The sequence below is a fragment of the Callithrix jacchus genome, chromosome 22 (assembly GCF_049354715.1).
Source record: "Callithrix jacchus isolate 240 chromosome 22, calJac240_pri, whole genome shotgun sequence".
NCBI lineage: Eukaryota > Metazoa > Chordata > Mammalia > Primates > Cebidae > Callithrix > Callithrix jacchus.
Window position 1 is genome coordinate 43,236,819 of NC_133523.1, and position 22,944 is coordinate 43,259,762.

General features: G+C 52.9%; 1 protein-coding gene and 1 pseudogene across 26 annotated transcripts; one reads left to right on the forward strand and one right to left on the reverse strand.

Annotated features, from left to right (window-relative positions):
- Nucleotides 1-5,274: 5,274 nt before the first annotated feature.
- On the reverse strand, nucleotides 5,275-7,467 carry LOC100410912 (Y-box-binding protein 1-like; annotated as a pseudogene).
- Nucleotides 7,468-13,997: 6,530 nt separating this feature from the next.
- Nucleotides 13,998-22,487, forward strand: FLT3LG (fms related receptor tyrosine kinase 3 ligand). Of its 26 annotated transcripts, none has more exons than XM_054250442.2 (11): nucleotides 13,998-14,109; nucleotides 14,384-14,453; nucleotides 15,632-15,742; nucleotides 15,847-15,957; nucleotides 16,094-16,481; nucleotides 17,468-17,606; nucleotides 18,233-18,411; nucleotides 18,488-18,556; nucleotides 20,884-20,989; nucleotides 21,958-22,055; nucleotides 22,267-22,487. In XM_054250442.2, exons 2-11 carry the CDS (start codon nucleotides 14,421-14,423, stop codon nucleotides 22,458-22,460), a joined length of 1,428 nt encoding a protein of 475 aa, XP_054106417.1. In that variant the 5' UTR covers nucleotides 13,998-14,109; nucleotides 14,384-14,420; the 3' UTR covers nucleotides 22,461-22,487. The 26 variants fall into 26 exon arrangements, 22 of the variants coding, with proteins under 22 accessions (XP_054106417.1, XP_054106415.1, XP_035139726.1 ...); XM_054250440.2 differs by having other exon boundaries at nucleotides 13,998-14,061; XM_035283835.3 differs by lacking the exons at nucleotides 20,884-20,989; nucleotides 21,958-22,055 and having other exon boundaries at nucleotides 16,094-16,147; nucleotides 16,338-16,481.
- Nucleotides 22,488-22,944: the final 457 nt, after the last annotated feature.

A 22,944-nucleotide genomic window follows, 5' to 3' on the forward strand; every position in this document is an offset into this window, starting at 1 on the left:
TGTGCCACCACCACACCTGGCTTGAGGCCGTTTTAGTTCCGAGGTTGAGCAGCTCAGGTGCTGGCTCCAGCACCATGCTGTGTTTGTGAAACAGACACGGGGACTCAGGGCCCCGGACAGGGCCTTAGATTCTCATTTCTTCCTGTCTTCATTCGGCGGCTCTTGCTCTCTACTTTTCTCTGCCTTTTCATTGCCTCAGGATCCGAATGCAGAAAAGGAGCTCTCTGGAATAAAACCAAAGTCCTATGTGACTTTTGTCAAATTCCGTGGTATAAATGCTCCCACTGTGCTGGCTTTCAGGGTACAGGTGATTGAACAAATGGCTGACAGAATCCTGAAATGTTAACAGAGCCGATGTGAGCCGCTTCAGTGCACCACTGCCCTGGTATTCTGGGGGTGGGTTTTTTGTTTGTTTTGAGACAGGCTCAGTCTGTCACCGAGGCTGGAGTGCAGTGGCGCAGTCTTGGCTCACTGCAACCTCCAGCTCCCGGGTTCAAACCATTCTCTTGCCTCAGCCTCCCAAGTTGTTTCATGTTGGCCGGGCTGCGCAACAGAGCAAGACTCCATCTCAAAAAAAATAAATAAATAAAGGAGTCTTCGGGAAGCGTACAGAGATTCCTTAGAGGAGATGGGGCCATAGGGCAGGACACACACTGCGGGCCCCAGGACTTGGTCAGGAAGGGCGAGAGCAGGTCCTTGGTCCGTGGCCGCAGATCTCCACCTGTCTGCTTATCATTTAAATCTTTCTAGCCAGATGATCCCAGGAGAACTTGTTTATTTATTTTTATTTAATTTTTTGGAGAGATGAGGTCTCATTATGTTGTCCCAGCTGATCTCACACTCCTGGCCTCAAGCAGTCCCCAGACTTTGGCATCCCAAAGTGCTGGGATCAGCCAATGTGCCGGGTCACCAAGGAGAGTGTTTTTCTTTCTTTTTTTTTTTTTTTTGAGACGGAGTTCTGCTGTTTTTACCCAGACTGGAGTGCAATGGCACGATCTCAGCTCACTGCAACCTCCGCCTTCTGGGTTCAAGCAATTCTCCTGCCTCAGCCTCCCGAGTAGCCGGGACTACAGGCGCGCACCACCATGCCCGGCTAATTTTTGTATTTTTAATAGAGACGGGGTTTCACCTTGTTAACCAGGATGGTGTCAATCTCTTGACCTCGTGATCCACCCGCCTCGGTCTCCCAAAGTGCTGGGATTATAGGCGTGAGCCACCGTGCCCAGCTTTTTTTTTTTTTGACATGGAATCTCACTCTGTCACCCAGGCTGGAGTGCAGTGGCGTGATCTCAACTCACTGCAACATCCACCTCCCAGGTTCAAGAGATTCTCCTGTCTCAGCCTCCCGAGTAACTGGGATTATGGTGCCTGTCACCACACCTGGCTAACTTTTTTGTATTTTTAGTAGAGACGGGGTTTCACCCTGTTGGCTGTTGTATTTATTTATTTATTTTTTAAAGACCGGGTTTCACCATGTTGGTCAGGCTGGTCTTGAACTCCCGACCTCAGGTGATCCACCTGCCTTGGTCTCCAAAGTGCTTGGATTACAGGCATGAGCCACCATACCTGGCCAATTTTTGTATCTTTTTAAGTAGAGACAGAGTTTCACCATGTTGGCCAGTCTGGTCTTTAACCCCTGATCTCGTGATTTACCCGCCTCAGCCTCCCAAAGTGCTGGGATTACAAGAGTTTTGCATGACTCATCGCCCCAGGCTGTGGGTTCTGGAAGAGGGCTACCATACAGCTCATGCCCAGTCCATCGGTGAGAGGCCCACCCAAGTGGAAAGGGGACAGTCTGGGTCTCTGGCCCGGCTGTCGCAACAATTGTTCTTGTTAAGTGAGCCAACAGAATATCTAATCCATTCCAGCCAAGCATTTGCATCCTGACACCCTGTTTCAATTGCTGTAGTTTGTTTTATTTTATGATTTTTTTAGAGATGGGGTTTCACCATGATAGCCAGGCTGGTCTTGAACTCCTGACCTCAAGTGATCCACCCACCTCAGCCTCCCAGAATGCTAGGATTACAGGCATGAGCCACTGCGCCCGGCCTATAGTTTGTTGTAAATCTTTAACCGCTGCAACAGCTACTTTGGTTTTCTTATCATTAGGTAGCTAACAAGAGAAGGTTTGGGGCTGGGAGTGGTGGCTCACGCCTATAATCCCAGTACTTTGGAAGGCTGAGGTGGGCAGATCACAAGGTCAGGAGATCAAGACCAGCCTGGCCAACATGGTGCAACTCCGTCTCTACTGAAAAAAAAAAAATACAAAAATTAGCTGGGCATAGTGGTGCACGCCTGTAAACCCAGCTATTGGAGAGGCTGAGGCAGGAGAATGGCTTGAACCCAGGAGACAGAGGTTGCAGTGAGCCAAGATCCTGCCACTGCACTCCAGCCTGGGTGACAGAACAAGACTCCGCTCCCCCGCCCAAAAAAAAGAGAGAGAAGGTTTGGTTAGCGAAGAACTTAAGAGGAATAAGGGGGTGCAGGAGGTGGGGGAGCAATTAAGCGCATTTCAAAGGATCCTATGCGGTCCTCCCCTGAGACTTCGGCTCCTATACCATAGAAATGGCTTAATGTAGGGGAAGAACTCTAGGGAGCACAGATGGCAGTCTGCACTGGATTACATTGCTGTGTCTGCACTGGATTACATTGCTGTGTCTGCACTGGATTACATTGGTTTAGCTGGCCATCAGGAGCGGTAACTCCTTTGGTAAAATGAATATATGGGTTTTTTGTTTTGTTTTGTTTGAGATAGAGTCTTGCCCTGTTGCCAGGCTGGAGCACAGTGGTACAGTCTCGGCTCAGTGCAACCTCCGCCTTCCGAGTTCAAGCGATTCTTCCGCCTCAGCCTCCCAAGTAGCTGGGACTACAGGCACATGCCAAACGCCCGGCTAAGTTTTGTATTTTTAGTAGAGATGGGGTTTCACCATGTTGGCCAGGATTGTCTCGATCTCTTGACCTCGTGATCCGCCCGCCTCAGCCTCCCAAAGTGCTGGGATTACAGGCGGTCCAGCCTTGCTCTTTAGAGGTCCACAGAAGGTTAGACCAGCAAGGCATAAAAGCTCCGTATCCAGGGGCCAAGACTCGCGGCTGACACTAGGGGCTTCACCGAACTCTCGCCAGACTAAATGGCCCCAGTTCACCGACGTCCAGTCTGAGGAGAGCCAGGAAGGGCAGAGGTATTTTTCTGAAGTGGAGAGCTGTCTTTGATGGCAAATCCCCCCGCAGGGTATAACAAGGCAAGCAGCAAAGGTGATAGCTTCGGGCGAAATTGACTTCCTTACGTTAATAACTAGATGGTCAGCAATAGAGTGAGGAAAGAAAAAAGGGTAAATAGAAGAGATGAAAGAGTTAAATCTTTCTTGGCTTTAATTTGGTAGGGTTTTGCCCTGGGACCATGGCCCATGACTCCGGAGAGGGTGGCGCTTTCTTGACTCCGGTGTGATGGGTCCATCTTTTTTCTGCTGTCCCGACTGCGGTTTCGGTAGTTAGGGACACCACGTAAGGTTCTTCCCAGGCCAGGTCGAGCTTTGACTTCTCTCCAACTTTTTATTTTCCATTTTCTTTTTTTTTTTAAAGATGGGGTTTCTCCATGATAGCCAGGCTGGTCTTGAACTCCTGACCTCAGGTGATCCACCCACCTTGGCCCCCAAAGTGCTAAGATTACAGACGTGAGCCACTGCGCCTGGCCTATTTTTTTTTTTTTTTATAGAGACAGGGTTTCACCATCTTGGTCAGGCTGGTCTCGAACTCCTAACCTCAGGTGATCCACCCGCCTCAGCCTCCCAAAGTGCTGGGATTACAGGCGTGAGACACGGCGCCCGGCCCTATCTCTCCAACTTTTGACAAGGACATGGTCCCCAAACTGATGTTGGTGTGCTGGAAACCAGGGGTAGCACCTCCGCTAAAAGACCTTTACTAAAGGTTGTCAAAAGTTGGAGAGATAGGGCCGGGTGCCGTGTCTCACGCCTGTAATCCCAGCACTTTGGGAGGCTGAGGCGGGTGGATCACCTGAGGTTAGGAGTTCGAGACCAGCCTGACCAAGATGGTGAAATCCTGTCTCTATAAAAAAAAAAAAAAAAAAATAGGCCAGGCGCGGTGGCTCACGTCTGTAATCTTAGCACTTTGGGGGCTAAAAGACCTTTAGTTCTAACACCCAGATACGAGACTTAGATTCAATGAGACGGAAAATTAATAAGGATATCAAGGACTCAAACTCAGATCCGGAACAAGTAAACTTAATAAATATTCATAGAACTCTCCACTTCAAATACACAAAATATACATTCTTGTCAATACCACATCACACCTACCCATTAGTGTAAATGAAACATCGATTGGCCATTATTAATACCCAATTTTTTTCAAAATAAAGCAATATTTCCATTTACTCTCCCTCTTTCTCTTCCTCTTTCTTCCTCTCCTTTACTTATTTTTTTTTCTTTCCTTCTCTAAAAAAAAAAAAAAAAGACCTTTAGTTCTGAGGGAAGGGAAGGTGCAAGATAAACCACGTATATAATTTCTGAGAAACCCAGCTAGATTTTTTTTTTTTTTTTTTTTTTTGACTTAGGATAGTTCTAACCTGCTGAGGTGTGCTCACAGTCTGTAATCTTAGCTTCCTTTAAGGCACTTTATGTATTTATTACTTTTGTCCATTAGCAAAGCAGTTGTTGCCACAGATTGAATGCATCTGGGTCATCTGAGGGCCACTGGGTTAAGGATTTTTGACAGGAAGGCTACTGGCTGTCAGTGGCCTCTGTGCCTTTGGGCAAGTGGTTTTTTTGTTTTTTTTTAAGACTTTTATTAACAGGTTCTTACAGTTCGTTGACTTTTTTGAAAAAATCAAGTTGTAGGCCGGGCGCGGTGGCTCAGGCCTGTAATCCCAGCACTTTGGGAGGCCAAGGCGAGTGGATCACAAGGTCAAGAGATCAAGACCATCCTGGTCAACAAGGTGAAACCCCGTCTCTACTAAAAATATAAAAAATTAGCTGGGCATGGTGATGCGCGCCTGTAGTCCCAGCGACTCAGGAGGCTGAGGCAGGAGAATTGCCTGAACCCAGGAGGCGGAGGTTGCGGTGAGCCGAGATCTCACCATTGCACTCCAGCCTGGGTGACGAAACTCCGTCTCAAAAAAAAAAAAAAAAAACCTTTCAAAGCGTATTGAGGAAAACCAGGCTTTTTTTTTTTTTTAAAACAAACGTGTTTGTTATTACCAAAAAGAGACATCTTTAGGTAAAAATAATAAAAACCCCATGCTGCACAGGTAATGCAGACAGTTCTATCTACCTGGTCAACCGGCAAAAGCAAGCACTTAAGGTCTTCAGCTCCAATCTTTTGTTCATTTCTTATTGCTGGAATTTCTTATTTCTTCTTGTTGGATGACTAAACCTTATGGTAGAGACGGTCGGGAGGTGTTTACTCAGCCCCGCCCTGCTCGGCCTTGGGAGCCCACGAATTGTCAGCTGGCGGATCGGCTGCTTTTGTCTCTTTGCCATCTTGTGGTTCAGGTGTCTGCGTCGGTAATTGAAGTTGCGGCGGTACCGACGTTGAGGTGGCTGCTGACCTTGGGTCTCATCTCCTTGATTTTCTTTTTTTTTTTTTTTTGAGACAGAGTTTCGCTCTTGTTACCCAGGCTGGAGTGCAATGGCGCAATCTCGGCTCACTGCAACCTCCGCCTCCTGGGTTCAGGCAATTCTCCTGCCTCAGCCTCCTGAGTAGCTGGGATTACAGGCACGCGCCACCATGCCCAGCTAATTTTTGTATTTTTAGTAGAGACGGGGTTTCACCATGTTGACCAGGATGGTCTCGATCTCTTGACCTCGTGATCCACCGGCCTCGGCCTCCCAAAGTGCTGGGATTACAGGCTTGAGCCACCACGACCAGCCCTTCCTTGATTGTCTTTATCCTCTTCATTGCCGTCCTCTCGAGGCTGTCTTTGGCGAAGAGGGACCCTGCGGAATCGTGGTCTGTATCCCCGATACATATTCTGCCTCTCTGGTCTACCAGTTCTCCTGCACCCTGGTTGTCAGCACCCTCCATCACTTCTCCCTGCACTGGAGGGTTGGGATATCGTGGTGGACGCCCATAGGGTCTCCGCATGTAGTAAGGTGGGAACCTTCGCCTACCGGCGTTGTTGGGCCCGGCCTTCGGGAGCACTCTCTGATCCCTCGTTCTTCTCCCCACTGTCACTATTCTGGTAATTTTGCTGGTAATTGCGTGGAGGACCCCTACGCCTGGATAGCTCTATAATGGTAATGTCTGCTGCATGTTGACCGCCTTGAACTGAACGCCACCAGGACCTGTACCATTTGCTGCCACCGCCACCAGGACCTGTACCATTTGCTGCCACCGCCACCAGGACCTGTAACATGTGCTGCCACCGCCACCAGGACCTGTACCATTTGTTGCCTCCGCCACCAGGACCTGTACCATTTGCCGCCACCGCCACCAGGACCTGTAACATTTGCCGCCACCGCCACCAGGACCTGTACCATTTGCCGCCACCGCCACCAGGACCTGTAACATTTGCTGCCACCGCCACCAGGACCGGTAACATTTGCCGCCACCGCCACCAGGACCTGTACCATTTGCCGCCACCGCCACCAGGACCGGTAACATTTGCCGCCACCGCCACCAGGACCTGTACCATTTGCCGCCACCGCCACCAGGACCGGTAACATTTGCCGCCACCGCCACCAGGACCTGTAACATTTGCCGCCACCGCCACCAGGACCTGTACCATTTGCCGCCACCGCCACCAGGACCTGTAACATTTGCCGCCACCGCCACCAGGACCTGTACCATTTGCTGCCACCGCCACCAGGACCTGTACCATTTGCCGCCACCGCCACCAGGACCTGTAACATTTGCTGCCACTGCCACCAGGACCTGTAACATTTGCCGCCACCGCCACCAGGACCTGTAACATTTGCCACCACCGCCACCAGGACCTGTAACATTTGCTGCCACTGCCACCAGGACCGGTAACATTTGCTGCCTCTGCACCCGCTTCTCCTTCAACAACGTCAAACCCCACAGTCTCCGCCTCCTACACCGCAAAGGTACTTCCTGGGGTTATTCTTTATGGCAGTCTGGTGTACAAACATCTTCCTTGGTGTCCTTCCTGTTGGTGAAATCGTATCCGTTCCTTACATTGAACCATTTTACTGTTCCCAAAACCTTCCTTGCAATGACCTTCTTGTCCCCGCCGGCAGGCGCCACCAATGTGAGGCCCCCGGGGCCACCGCTCCCTCCGCCGCTGCCCGTGGTGCTGGGCTTGGTGTAGGCGGCGCTGAGGGCGGGGGCGGCGGGCGGCTGCTGGGTCTCAGCCTCACTGCTCATGGTTGCAGTGATGGTGACTGGGGCCGGCTGTGGCAGCTATGGCTCCTCCTGGGATGTGATGGTCACTAGGCTGGCGGCTGCGGCGGCGGCGGGGCTGCTCTCAGGGTTCTCTGGGGTTCTCTCTCCGCTCCCACTACCGATCAATTTTTTTTTTTTTTTGAGATGAGTCTCGCTCTCTATCGCCAGGCTGGAGTGCAGTAGCATGATCTCAGCTCACTGCAGCCTCCATTTTCCAGTTTCAAGCGATTCTCCTGCCTCAGCCTCCCAAGTAGCTGGGACTACAGGCATGCACCACCATGCCTGACTAATTTTTTTTAATTTTAATAGAAACAGGGTTTCACCATGTTGGCCAGGATGGTCTCCATCTCCTGATCTTGTGATCTGCCCGCCTCGGCCTCCCAAAGTGAGCCACTGCTCCTAGCCTAGGCAAGTGTTTTTAAAGCTACGCCCTTGTTTACACTGACAAAAAGAAGAAATGGTCCCTGAAGGAGGGCAAAGCTAGGACAGAGGCAGTCACTCATAGATGTTTTAACCTTCCCACCTGTTGGTTTTCTGGTAATTGCCAAATGAGGGGGTTTGGCCCATCTTGCATGCGCTTTTTACATAAGTGCTTTGTCTTTAGGGCATACGAGTCTGTCCATAGAGTACAGTGTCCAACTAAGCCTAAAACCTTCTGAGTTCTTGTCTAGTTTCCGGCAGAGGCGAGGGGACGGGCCTTCCATTTGTTTAAGCTCAGTTTTCCACTTACCTTTGCTAATCAGATGACTTGTTCTAACATTTGGCTAAATACATTTGGAGACTCTGCAAACCCTTTAGGGCAAGACTGTTCATCGGTGTTGCTGTTTTCCCCGGACTGAGGGTCTTCTCACTCAAAGGCAAATAGGTCCCAGCTGTCCTTCGCCAACGGACAAGCCCAGAAGGCATCTTTTAAATCTGTGGACCACTGGTGAGCGTAGTAGTGTAAGGATTGGGAACAGCAGGGTTTAAGAAGCCCATCACGGAAAAGACCCCTCCCTGGTCCGTGCACAGATCTGCATGGTCACTGTGGTATGTGAGGATCCTTTACCTCAGGTCTCTGGCTGGTTCCCCCCACGCCCCGCGTTTCTGAGAGTATGGGCTTATTCCTCGCACCGGGTCAGTCCTCACTTCTCACTCATGAGGCCACTGCAATGAGGCAGCGGGAGCGTTCCTCCTCAGGAGAGAGGACCAGAGACTGCCCCGGAGTGGAATGCTGTCCCTGTAGCGGCCACCAAATTGCTGTATGTAAAGTTTCAGTGCCGCAAAAGAAGTAGCACTCAAACAAATTTCCTCAGCAAGGCGATTTGCTTCTATAGAAGGGTGCGGCTCACAGATGGAGCAATGGGAAGCGCACAGCTGGACGAGGGAAGGGAAAGGGTCCTTACTCCTGACGGAGGTCGCCCCTACTGCTGTGTTGTTCTCCTGTTGGCTAGGGGTAGACAGCACAGTCTGGGCTAATTCCGATTGACTTTTTTTTTTTTTTTTTGCAGAAGTGCTTGGAAGTGATTGACTATTTTATTTTTTTTTAAAGACGAGGTTTCACCATGTTGGTCAGGCTGGTCTTGAACTCCCAACCTCAGGTGATCCACCCGCCTTGGCCTCCAAAGTGCTTGCATTACAGGCGTGAGCCACCCCATGCCCGGCCTGTGATTGACTATTTTAAAGAGAGAACAGAGGTATGAGCTGGAGTGGCAGAGTGAGTAGTTTGGCAGGACGGACGGTTACAGGACAGGTCAGAGCAGGTAACCAGGGGCGAAAGCAGGTGACTGGGATGAGTCAGGACAGAGCAGGGGACCCGGGGAACAGATGTGAACTACTGCTTAGAACTGGTGGAGAAGGTTGTTTACGAAACTACAAGGAAGTTAAACTTTAAAATGGAGAATTAAAGGATAAGAGAGCTGAACATACATACTGATTCTTTGAAGAGAAACATGGAGTTCACTTCACCTAACGGTCATGCTGATCTTGAACCTCTGACCTCAGTTGATCCACCCGCCCCGGCCTCCCAAAGTGCTGAGATTACACTCGTGAACTGCCACACCCAGCTGATTGTTATATTTTGTAGAGACAAGGTCTCACTATGTTATCCAGGCCAGTCTCGGACTCCTGGGCTCAAACAGTCCTCCCACTCTGGGCTCCCAACATGCTGGGATTACAGGCAGGAGCCACCGCTCCCGGCCTCGTGTCAGAATTTGACTAAGGCTTGGCGGAGTAGATGATCTCCTCTAGGATCTAGACATTTGGACACACAGGAGATATGGGAGCAGGAGTTGCCAGGAAATCACCGAAAAGCTCTGGTTCTGTTATGCTTGGGTGAGCTCGGTTTGACACCGCCCTCTTGGATTCCCGGGCAGCTTCAGGGTCCTCCCGTTAATCTGCCTGGTACTTTCACCAGCCAGAGCCAACTGTGGCAGGTTTATATATGCCACCAGCCCAGTCCCTCCCCCCCAAAGAGGGAGTCTGATTGGCCAACCTGGGTCAGGCAGCCACTTCTGGTCCAATCCTCTCGGGCCGAGGGGTGGGATCTCATAATCTAGTCAACTCTGCAGTCAGTCAGCAAACACAGCACCCACCCACCGTGAGTCAGGCACTGTTCTGGGTACCAGAAATGCAGCTATGACAAGACAGGACCTGGCCTCCTGGAGCTGGTGCCCCAGGGACTGGAGTGTGTGTTCATTTCCTGTCACCGCTGTAACAAATTACCAAAACCTTAGCCATTGAAATAACACAACAAGATGGTATTCATTATCTCAGAGATCTGGAGGTCAGAAGTCTGAAATGGATTTCTCCGAACAAAAGCCAACGCTGGCAGAATTGGTCCCTTCTGGAGGCTTTGGGGGAGAATCATTTCTTGCCTTTTCCAGCTTCTAGAGGTTGCCAGCATTCCTTGGATCATGGCTTCACTCTTTTTTTTTTTTTTGAGATGGAGTCTTCCTGTCGCCCAGGCTGGAGTGCAGTGGTGCCATCTCATGTCACAGAAACCTTTGCCTCCCGGGTTCAAGCGATTCTCCTGCCTCAGCCTCCTGAGTAGCTGGGATTACAGGTGTGTGGCACCATGCCCCGCTAACTTTTTGTGTTTTTAGTAGAGACAGGGTTTCACTGTTGGTCAGGCTGGTCTCAAACTCCTGGTCTTGAACTCCTGACCTCGTGATCTGCCCACCTCGGCCTCCCAAAGTGCTGGGATTACAGGCGGGAGCCACCATGCCCAGCCCACTCTGACTTTCCCCCTCCTGGACGCAAGATGGAGTCTTGTTCTGTAGCCCAGGCTGGAGTGCAGTGGCACGACTGGCTCACTGCAACCTCTGCCTTCGGGTTCAAGCAATTCTTCTGCCTTGGCCTCCTTAGTAGCTGGGATTACAGGCACCTTCCCACCTCTCGTGGCTAATTTTTATAGTTTTGGTAGAGACGGGGTTTCACCATGTTGGCCAGGCTGGTCTCGAACTCCTGACCTCAAGTGATCCACCCGCCTCAGCCTCCCATGGTGCTAGGATTACAGGTGTGAGCCACTGCACCTGGCCACTCTCTTCTTTACAAAGACATTGTAATGTCATTGTGATGACATTGGGCTCACATGAATAACCCAGGGTCCCCTCCCCTATCTCAAGATTTTTTTTTTTTTTTTTTTTTGAGACGGAGTTTCGCTCTTGTTACCCAGACTGGAGTGCAATGGCGTGATCTCGGCTCACCACAACCCCCACCTCCTGGGTTCAAGCAATTCTCCTGCCTCAGCCTCCCGAGTCGCTGGGACTTCAGGCATGCGCCACCATGCCCAGCTAATTTTTGTATTTTTAGTAGAGACGAGGTTTCACCATGTTGACCAGGATGGTCTCGATCTCTTGACCTCGTGATCAACCCGCCTCGGCCTCCCAAAGTGCTGGGATTATAGGCGTGAGCTACCGTGCCCGGCCTGTCTCAAGATCTTTAGCTTAATCAGAGTCTCTTTTGCCATGTGTGGTCACACATTCACAAGTTCAGAGGATTAGGATGTGGATATTTGGGAGGGGGACATTATTTTGTCAACCTCAAGAGGAGACAGAAAAATGAGAAATCCAAAAAAGCATGGGGTATAGTGGCTCACACCTGTAATCCCAGCACTTGGGAGGCCAAGGCAGGAGGATCGCTTGAGCCCAGGAGTTCAAAACCAGCCTAGGTAACATGATGAGATGTCACCGCAAAAAAATTTACGTGCATTTTTTTTTTTTTTTTTTGAGATAGGGTCCCTGTCACCCAGGCTGGAGTGCAGTGACACAATATCGGCTCATTGCAACTTCCGTGCCCTGGGCTTAAGGGATCCTCCCTCCTCAGCATCCTAAGCAGCTGAGACCACATATGCTACCACCATGGCGGCTAAGTGTTTAGTTGATGTTGTATTTTTGGTAGAGACTGGGTTTTACCTTGTTGGCCAGGCTTGTCTTGAACTCCTGAGCTCGAGCAGTCCGCTTGCCACAGCCTCCCAAATTATTGGGATTACAGGCGTGAGCCATGGTGCCTGGCCACAAAAAAATTTAAAAATTATCGAGGAGTGCCCGGCTGCGGTGGCTCATGCCTGTAATCTCAGCACTTTGGGAGGCCAAGGTGGGAGGATCACCTGAGGTCAGGAGTTCGAGACCAGCCTGGCGAAGATGATGAAACCCCATCTCTACTAAAAATACAAAAATTAGGCCGGGTGCCTGTAATCCAAGCACTTTGGGAAACTGAAGCAGGTGGGTCACAAGGTCAGGAGTTTGAGACCACCCTGACCAAAAAGGTGAAACCCTATCCCTACTAAAAATACAAAATTTAGCTGGGCGTGGTGGCATGCACCTGTAATCCCAGCTACTCAGGAGGCTGAGGCAGAATAATCGCCTTGAACCCGGAAGGCGGAGGTTGCAGTGAGCCAAGATTGTACCACTGCACTCCAGCCTGGGCAACAAAGCAAGACTCCATCTCATAAAAAGAAAAAATTAGCCAGGCACGGTGGCACGCACCTGTAATCCCAGAATCCCAGCTACTCGGAGGCCGACATGGGAGAATTGCTTGAACCTAGGAGGCAGAGGTTGCAATGAGCCGAGATCATGCCATGACACTCCAACCTGGGCAACAGAGTGAGGCCCTGTCTCAACAAAATATATAAAAATTAGGCCAGACTGGGCGCAGTGGCTCACGCCTGTAATCCCAGCACTTTGGGAGGCTAAGGCACGTGGATTGCTTGAGCTCAGAAGTTTGAGAGCAGCCTGGGCAACATGGCAAAACCCCGTCTCTAAATAAATAAACAAATAGCAAGCCAGGTGTCATGGTGCACACCTGTGGTCCCAGCTACTCGGAGGCTGAGGTGGGAGGATCGCTGGAGCCCAAGAGTTTGATGCTGTAGTGAACCGTGATTGTGCCACTGCACTCCAGCCTGGGCAACAGAGCAAAACCCATCTCAAAAAGAAAAATGGAAGGTCTGACCATTCGGTAGGACAAGACAGCTGACCCAGGGTGAACAGGAAGTGAAGCAGGCAGAGGGAGGAGGGGAGGGAAATGGATGGCAAAGGCCAGGACGGGCCAGGCTTTGCTGCGGTAACGCCCAACCCCTGAATCTCCGTGGGCCACAACCACGACGTTAGTGTGTTGCTGGGGCTGGGGCTGGGGCTGGCAGGGTGGCAGCTCCTCTGGGTGGCACAGGGAACTTGGCTGATAGAGGCGCCCTCTCCATGCATCCTCCACCATCCAGTCCCCAGTCCCTTAGACTTCCATCCAGAAGTGACACGTGTCACTTCTACCCTGATGGCATTGGTCAAACCGAATGTGGCTCTGTCTGAGTTCCCCAGGATGGGGCCTGGAATTCTCCTGCAGGGGAGGTTCAAGCAGATGTTTTGGGATAGTCTGCCACAAATCAGACAGGTGAGCAACAGATTCAGGCCGGGCCTGGTGGATCACACCTGTAATCCCAGCACTTTGGGAGGCCAAAGTGGGCGGATCACCTGAGGTCAGGAGTTTGAGATCAGCCTGGCCAACATGGTAAATCCCATCTCTACTAAAAATACAAAAATAAACTGGGCATAGTGGTGGGGGGCCTGTAATCCCAGCTAGTCGGGAGGCTGAGACATGAGAATCACTGGGGCCTGGAAGGCGGAGGCTGCAGTAGGCCGAGATCACACCACTGCACTCCAGCCTGGGCGACAGAGTGAGACCCCATCTCAAAAAAAAAAAAAAATCAGAGATTCAGAGATCCACAAATGTGGAAGAGAACTCCTATTTTGTCTCATTTACCACCTCACCCCCCTGCCGCCGTTTGGAGTTGAAGAAAGCGAGGCTTAGAAAGGCCACACTCCCACAGTGGTAAATCCCGGGCCAGGGTGACACCTGCCAGGCCCAATGTGACAAGATGCATCCTGAGTCCTGTGTGCCAAGCCTTGGCAGTGCAAAGTTGGGGCCCAAAGGATGATCAGACACAGCAACTCCTAATTCTCGGAGACAGACAGATCCGCGTTCCAGCCCCAGCTCACCACACACTGAGCGCACGTGACACCCAGGGAGTCAGCCCCACCATAGTCCCCGCCACAGGGCGTCCGGGAACGCTCCTTCTGTGGCGTGAGCGGCCGCTTGCCACCACCAGGGGGCGCGCTCTGCCTGGACCCAGATTCCACTACTTCCCTGTCTCCCCTCAAAAATTTCCTTTCACTTTCGGTCTCTGGCTGTCACCCGGCTTGGCCCCTTCCACCCAGCTGGGGCAAGCCTGTGCGTGGGGAGGCTTGGACTCTGGGTTCCCCAAGGGGTGGAGCCAAGGTCCCTACTCCTGGGGCAGAGGGAGCAGAGGATGAGGGGCTGGGTTCCTGGGTCCCTAACCTGGGGAGGGTTCTGGGGACCAGACGTTGGGGTTCTTGGAAGTGGAGATGAAGAGTTTTCACCGTAACTGGTGCAGACGCAGGAAGCCTGGGGGAGGAAGCGGGGGAAACTCGGCCATATCAAAGTCACACACCAGAGGAGGGGAGGCGCAGGGGCGGGCAGGGCAGGGGTTGGGGCATGGGTGTCCAAGACTTGTTCTTCTGTCCCTTCCAAGACCCAGCCGCAGAAGGCATGAGGGTCCCCCGGCCGAGATGACAGTGCTGGTGCCAGCCTGGAGTCCAACAGTGCGTAAAACCCAGAAACGGTCGGGGGAGAGACGGGAGGTGCAAGGTCAGGATGAGGCAGAGGTGTGGGGAGACGGACAGGAGGGGAGATGGACAGAGGAGGGGTAGATGGATAGAGGAGGGGGGGCTGGACAGGAGGGGGAGATGGAGAGGAGGGGGAGATGGAGGGGAGGGGGAGCTGGACAGAGGAGGGGGAGCTGGACGGAGGAGGGGGAGCTGGACGGAGGAGGGGGAGCTGGACGGAGGAGGGGGAGATGGACAGAGGAGGGGGAGATGGACAGAGGAGGGGGAGATGGACAGAGGAGGGGGAGATGGACAGAGGAGGGGGAGATGGACAGAGGAGAGGGAGATGGACAGGAGGGGAAATGGACAGAGGAGGGGGAGCTGGACAGAGGAGAGGGAGATGGATAGAGGAGGGGGAGCTGGACAGAGGAGAAGGAGATGGATAGAGGAGGGGGAGCTGGATGGAGGAGGGGGAGATGGACAGAGGAGGGGGAGATGGACAGAGGAGAGGAAGATGGACAGGAGGGGAAATGGACAGAGGAGGGGGAGCTGGACAGAGGAGAGGGAGATGGATAGAGGAGGGGGAGCTGGACAGAGGAGAGGGAGATGGATAGAGGAGGGGGAGCTGGACAGAGGAGAAGGAGATGGATAGAGGAGGGGGAGCTGGACAGAGGAAGAGGAGATGGAGAGGAGGGGGAGATTGACAGCGGAGGGGGAGATTGACAGCGAAGCGGAAGATGGACAGGAGGAGGGGATGGACAGAGGAGCATGATGGTGGAGAGAGCCGGGAACGACTAAATAGGACGTGAATCAAGATAAAGAGAGGCACGCGACAGGGGTGTAGAAGGCGGAGGGAGGGACAGCGCTGGAGGAACCCGGGGGAGGAGGGCAGTCGTGAGAACGAAGCTGTCCGAGAAGGACGCCATCGTGGGGAGATGGGGAGAGAGGGGTGGGGCAGAGGAGGATCAAACTGGACGGCGTTGGACAGAGGCAGAGGGAAACGGGAGGAGGAGAGGCAGAGACGGGCCAGGTCTCCCGAAAGTACAGAAGCGGTTTAAGGACACGGCGTGGGGGAAGGAAGACCGCGGAAGACAGAACAGCGCAGGTGGGAAGCCCGGAGGAGGGGGCTGTGTGTGGGACAGCGGAGGGCTCCCCCAGCGCCCCCTCCCCTGCAGACTCGTCTCCTGCTGCTGCTGCTGCTGAGCTCGGAACTCAGTGGGACCCAGGACTGCTCCTTCCAGTTCAGCCCCATCTCCTCCGACTTCGCTGCCAAAATCCGTGAGCTGGTGAGTGGCGCTGCCCCGACCCCTCATGGGATCCCCCTCCGTTTTTTTTTTTTTTTTTTTTTTTTTTTAAGTAGAGACAGAGTCTCTCTCCCTGTGTTGCCCAGGGTGGTCTCCATCTGAGCTCAAGCGATCCTCCCACCTCGGCCTCCCAAAGTGCTGGATATTACAGGCGTGAGCCACTGTGCTGGGAGCTGTCGCCCCTTTTTGAGGCCAAGGTTCTGTGGCTTCTTCTGGGTTCCCCTCTCTGAGTCTTGCCCCCCTGTCTCTCTGGATCTCTGTTGCCACCTCTGGGTCCCCGCCGTTCTGTTTCCCGCTCCCTTCAGCCAGGCCTGACCCTGTTTCCTCCCATAGTCTGACTACTTGCTTCAAGATTATCCGGTCACAGTGGCCTCCAATCTGCAGGACGTGAGTCACGTTGGGAGGGACCTAGGGTGGAGGTGGGGACCACAGACTCAAGATGCCCCACCCAGGCGAGTGCATAACCTGGTCCTCCCCTCTGCAAAGCCAGGAATCCGAGTCCCCTGCCCCTCTTCCCTCGGACCCAGCAGCCCCGGCCCAGCCCCTCCTCCCTCGGACCCGTGGGTTCTCCCCCTAGGAGGAGCTCTGCGGCGCCCTCTGGCGGCTGGTCCTGGCACAGCGCTGGATGGAGCGGCTCAAGACTGTGGCTGGGTCCAAGATGCGAGGCTTGCTGGAGCGCGTGAACACGGAGATACACTTTGTCACCAAATGTGCCTTTCAGGTCAGCCCCGAACTTAGAGGACAAGTGAAGGGGAGAGAGATGCCTTCCTAGGCATTGGAAGTAAAGCCACCCAAGGAAGGTGGAGCCAGAACCCAATCCCCTGCGGAGCCCGGTTCCTGCAGAAAAACATGTCCCTGGAAACCAGCCACGGGAGGGCTCTGCTCCCATTCTGAGGCCCAGGTTTCCTCGGCCATGATGAAGGGTGCCACTGAGGGGTTCTTCCCCCCCAAAAGAAAACAGGGGAGAAGGGCTCTCTAAACTCTGAGGAGGCCCGGCGCTGTGGCTCACACCTGTAATCCCAACACTTTGGGAAGCAGAGGTGGGTGGATCACCTGAGATCGGGAGTTCGAGACCAGCCTAACCAACATGGGAAAACCCCATATTTCAGTCTCTACTAAAAATACCAAAACGTAGCCAGGCGTGGTGGTGCGTGCCTGTAATCCTCGGCTACTCAGGAAGCTGAGGCAGGAGAATCACTTGAACCCGGGAGGTGGTTGTGAGCCGAGATCCGCACCATTGCACTGCAGTCTGGACAACAAGAGTGAAACTCCATCTCAAAAAAAATAATAATAATAGTAATCCCAGCACTTTGGGAGACTGAGATGGGTGGATCACAAGGTCAGGAGTTTGAGACCAGCCTGGCCAATACGGTGAAACCCCGTCTCTATTAAAAATACAAAGAAAAAAAAAGTTAGCCAGGCAATGTGGCAGGCGCCTGTAGTCCCAGCCACTCAGGAGGCTGAGGCAGGAGAATTGCTTGAACTCAGGAGGCAGAGGTTGCAGTGAGCCGAGATTGTGCCACTGCACTCCAGCCTTGAGACAGCGAGGCTCTGTCTCAAATAATTAATAATAATAATAAACTCTCTGTGAGAGCCAGAGCTCACTGGGCCCTGCTGCTGGGCATCACCAGCAGGAAGAGCCTTTGGCCTGTGGAGGGGCGGTGGGGGGATGATGTGGTGATGATGTCTCCTTCCCCTGCCCCCCAGCCCCCCCGCAGCTGTCTTCGCTTCGTCCAGACCAACATCTCCCGCTTCCTGCAGGAGACCTCCGAGCAGCTGGTCTCTCTGAAGCCCTGGATCACTCGCCGGAATTTCTCCCGGTGCCTGGAGCTGCAGTGTCAGCCCGGTAAGGCTCCCAGGCACCCCCACTTCCCTCCTGTCCTCATGGCCGCTCCTTCACTGCGGTGTCCCAGACCCCACCCTGCTCACATTGGTGATGACAAGGGCAAGCTTATTCCTCTTTCTGGACCTCAGTTTACCTTTTTTTTTTTTTTTCTGAGATGGAGTCTTGCTCTGTCACCCAGGCTGGAGTGCAGTGGCGCAATCTCGGCTCACTGCAACCTCTGCCTCCTGGGTTCAAGCGATTCTCCTGTCTCAGCCTCCCAAGTAGCTGGGATTATAGGCCTGTGCCACCGTGCCTGGCTAATTTTGTACTTTTAGTAGAGATGGGGTTTCGCCATGTTGGCCAGGCTGGTCTCGAATTCCTGACCCCAAGTGATCCGCCCACCTTGGCCTCCCAAAGTGCTAGGATTATAGGCATGAGCCACCGCACCCCACCTGTTCACTCATTTAATTTGTGACAACCTGACAAGGTAGATACAATGATTATCCTACTTTTACAGATAAGCAAACTGAGGCACAGAGAGGCCAAGCAGCCCATCCGAGGTCACACAGCCAGCACCAGCCAGGCCTCTCTTTCCCTCCTTACCCCAGCCCTTCTCCTTGGTCACCTAGCCTCCTCTTTCTCCCTAGACTCCTCGACCCTGCCACCCCCACAGAATTCTGGGGCCCTGGAGGCCACAGCGCCAACAGCCCCACCGTCCCCCCTGCTCTTCCTGCTGCTGCTGCCCATGGGCCTCCTGCTGCTGGCCGCTGCCTGGTGCCTGCACTGGCAGAGGACACAGCAGAGGATGTCCTGTGCTGGGGAGCAGGTGAGCAGGGTGGGCAGAGGGGGCAGGGGGGACCAAGAGGATGGCCCACCTGTGGCTGACACTTTGGGGTCCACAGGTGCCCCCCATCCCCAGTCCCCAGAACCTGCTGCTTGTGGAGCATTGACCCAGCCGGGGCCTCATCTTGGTGAGTCCTTCACGGGCTGTGGAGCCAGCACTTTGTGTCTGCAGGTGGGGAGGGGCACTGGAGGCATGGAGGGTGGTGAGCAGTGGAAGGGCAGGGGCAGCTCTGGGTGCAGAAAGATCTGGAGTTGGGCGTGGTGGCTCACGCCTCTAATCCCAGCACTTTGGGAGGCTGAGGTGGGCAGATCACTTGAGGTCAGGAGTTCAAGACCACCCTGACCAGCATGGCAAAACCCAGTCTCTACTAAAAATAGAAGCCGGGTGTGATGACACACGCCTGTAGTCCTGGCTAGTCGGGAGGCAGAGGCAGGAGAATTGCTTGAACCCGGGAGGTAGAGGTTGCAGTGAGCCAAGACCGCACCCTTACATCCCAGCCTGGGTGACAGGGCAAGATTCCATCTCAAAAAAAGAAAGAAAGAAAGACCCAGCCAGGCACGGTGGCTCACCCCTGTAGTCCCAGCACTTTGGGAGGCCAAGGTGGGCAGATCATGAGGTCAAGAGATTGAAACCATCCTGGCTAACTTGGCAAAACGCTGTTTCTGTCAAAAATACAAAAATTAGCTGGGTGTGGTGGTGCACATCTATAGTCCCTGCTACTCAGGAGGCTGAGGCAGGAGAATTGCTTGAACCCAGGAGGCGGGGATTGCAGTGAGCCAAGATTGAGCCACTGTACTCCAGCCTGGGAGACAGCGTGAGACTCCATCTCAAAAAAAAAAAAAAAAAAAAAGAAAGAAAGAAAGACCCTTCTGGGCCATCATGGAGAGGGACTGGAGACCAAGCTGGAGGCTATGGGAGGGCCCAGGGCGAGGACCATGCCTGAGCCAGGCTGGGACCAGGGGATGGAGTGGAGTGCGTGGGGCAAAGAGTCAGGGGTCAGAGATCAGGAAGGACAGGGCTGGGGCCTGACAGGCTTGAGTTGGCACAGACAGCCTGGGTTTGGCCCAGTGATGGGTGGACGGGGGCAGGGACCTGGGGGAGGAGTGAGATTAGGGAAAGACATTGGGCTCACTGGGGACCTGAAGGAGTTTGCAAGCCAGGACAGAGCAGCCTCCTGGGGCAGGAAGGGAATGGCATTCCAGAAAGAGGGAACTGCCTTTGCGAAGCCCTCTGGTATGAGAAAGCTCAGGGTGTTCCAGTAACTTGGGCCAGCACGGGGCAGCAAGGAGCCAAGGGAGGTGTGAGAGCAAGAAGAGAGGCTGGGAACATTTCAGATCTAACCTTCCGTAGCGATAGCTCGAACATAGAGTGCCCTGGTAATGCAGGCCCCGTGCTGGGCTTTCTACAAATGAACTCACTTCCTGGAGAAGCTGTTGCCATTATGATCCTGTTTCACTGAAACCAAGGCACAGAGAGGCAAATAATTTGCCAAAAGTCACACGGCTCAAGGGTGACAACCAAGATTTGACTCCAGATTGTCTTTCTTTATTTTGAGACGGAATACCGCTCTGTCACCCAGGCTGGTGTGCAGTGACGCAGTCTCCGCTCACTGTAACCTCCACTTCCCAGATTCAAGCAATTCTCCTGCCTGAGCCTCTGGAGTAGCTGGGATTATCGGTGCCCACCAACACACCCGGCTAATTTTTGTATTTGTAGTAGAGGTGGGGTTTCGCCACGTTGGCCAGGCTGGTCTAGAACTCCTGACCTCAGATGATCCGTCCACCTCGGCCTCCCAAAGTGCTGAGATTTTAGGCGTGAGCCACCGTACCCAGCCTCGAGGCTGTCTTGATCCGGCATCTGGGCCCTTCACTCTGCTGCCTCAGTTTCCTGATCTGTACAAATGGCTCTAATGACAGTCCTTCCGCCAGAGGGCTGTCAGGAGGTTAAGTGAAGTGACAGGGGCAAAGCTCTCACAGCAACGCTGTGGAAGCAGTGTGGAAGACATGCGTGCGGTTTGCATTTTCCTAATAGACACATTTTTTAAAAAAGGAGGCCGGGCGTGGTGGCCAACATAGTGAAACCCCGTCTCTGCTAAAATATAAAAAATTAGCTGGGCGTGGTGGCACGCGCCTGTAGTCCCAGCTACTCGGGAGGCTGAGGCAGGAGGATCACTTGAACCCGGAAGGCGGAGGTTGCAGTGAGCCCAGATCGCGCCACTGCACTCCAGCCTGGTGCCTAGTGACAGGGCTAGATTCTGTCTCAAAAAGAAAAAAAAAGGAAAAAAGCAGGTAACGTCGTTATTTTACATAGTATATCCAAAACGTCACTTCCACATGCAATCGATATTTTTCAATGATTAACGAGACATGAATCATTTGGAATATTTTACCTTGTTTTGTCATCCTAAGCCTTCAGCATTCAATGTATGCCTTTTTTCTTTTTCTTTTTTTTGAGATGGAGTCTTGCTCTGTCACCAGGCTGGAGTGCAGTGGCACTATCTTGGCTCACAGCAACCTCAGCAATTCTCCTGCCTCAGCCTCTGGAGTAGCTGGGATTACAGGTACCCGCCACCACGCCCAGCTAATTTTTGACATTTTTAGTAGAGACTGGGTTTTTGTTTTTTTTTTAAGACAGAGTCTCACTTTATTGCTCAGGCTAGAGTGCAATGGCACGATCTCTGCTCACTGCAACCTCCACCTCCCAGGTTCAAGCAATTCTTCTGCTTCAGCCTCCTGAGCAGCTGGGACTACAGGCAGGCACCACAATTCCCAGCTAATTTTTGCATTTTCAGTAGAGACAGGGTTTCACCATGTTGGCCCGGCTGGTCTGGAACTCCAGACCTCATTATCTGCCCGCTGCAACCTCCCAAAGTGCTGGGATTACAGGCATGAGCCAGCACGCGTGGCCAGTAATTGATATTAATTTTATTGTATTTCACCCAGCACGGTGGCTCACACCTGTAACTCCTAGGCAGATCTCTTGAGTCTAGGACTTCAAGACCAGCTTGGGTAACATGGTGAAACCCTCTCTCTACTAAAAATATAAAAGTTAGCCAGGCTTGGTGGCACACACCTGTAATCCCCAGCTACTCAGGAGGCTGAGGCAGGAAGAATCACTTGAACCCAGGAGGCAGTGGCGGCAGGGAGCCACGATCACGCCACTGCACTCCAGCCTGGGCGACAGAGCAAGGCTGTCTCAAAAAAACTTCGAGTCCAGCCTCGAACTCCTGGACTCAAGTGATCCTCCTGCCTCAGCCTCCCGAGTAGTGAACTGGCCCGATCTCAAGTGTTCACTATTCACATGTAGCTGGTTACTCCCATATTAAAGAGCAAAAATAGAGAACATTTCTATCATGGCCAGGTTCTCTTGAACAACCATGCCCTGGCACACAGTCAGCGCTTGCTTGTGCCTGGAATTGTTTTGAGTATGAGTACTTAGCCCCACCCCGAGCTAAGTACTTTCCCTCTCTGCCAGGGGATCGCTTTTGTTTTTTTTTTTTTTGAGACTGAGTCTCGCTCTGTTGCCCAGGCTGGAGTGCAATGGCACGATTTCTGCTCACTGGAACTTTCATCTGCTGGGTTCAAGCAATTCTTCTGCCTCGGCCTCTCAAGTAGCTGGGACTACAGGTGCGCACCACTAAGCCTAGCTAATTTTTGGTATTTTTAGTAAAGATGGGGTTTCACCATGCTGGCCAGGCTGGTCCTGAACTCCTGACATCCTCAGCTGCCCACCTAAGCCTCCCAAAGTGCTGGGATTACAGGCATGAACCCCTGCACCCGGCCTGTGGATCCTTAAATAATCCGGTGAGACAGATGCATCTATCATCCCATTTTACAGGGGAAGACACTGAGGTACACAGAGGGGAGTCACCAGCCAGAGACTGCACAGCTCGGACACAGAGGAAGTTGGCTAGAGGATGGTCCCTTCCTTGGGCCCGATGCCCCTCTCGCTTCCTCCCCAGGATGGAGGCAACACCAGAACCCAGCACCGGCCCCATTTACCCAACTCTGTACAAAGCTGTTGTCCCATGAAATGTATACAAATCATCCTTTTCTACCAGCTCTGGCCAGGTCTGTCTGGGTGTGGATGGGGTAGTTTTGATTTCAGTCTTGGTTTTTCCATTGCAATGCAATGTTTCATTCGATAGGTGTTTTCTGAGGTCTCCTGGAGGCCCAGGCCGGGACTGGTTAATGCTAGAGCCCGGATCGGAGTCAGAACCAGCCCAGACGCCCCAGGTCTCCTAGGCTATGGAGGAGAAGACAAGGGACTCAGCGTGCCTGCGTGCAGGATGCCACAGGCTCCTATGGAGATAGCATAGAGGCAGTGTGGGAGCCCAGGGGTGTAGGTGGCAACTAACCCAGGCTGGGAGATCAGAGAGGCTTTCCAGAGCCAAAGGGCACTGCGATGGTGACAAGCCAGATTTGGAGGGGTTGGGGAGGGCATCCTGGGCAAGGGACCCATCTGAAGCAAAGGCCAACAGTCCAGAAAGTGAGAAGTTTCTCAGAGGAACGCTCA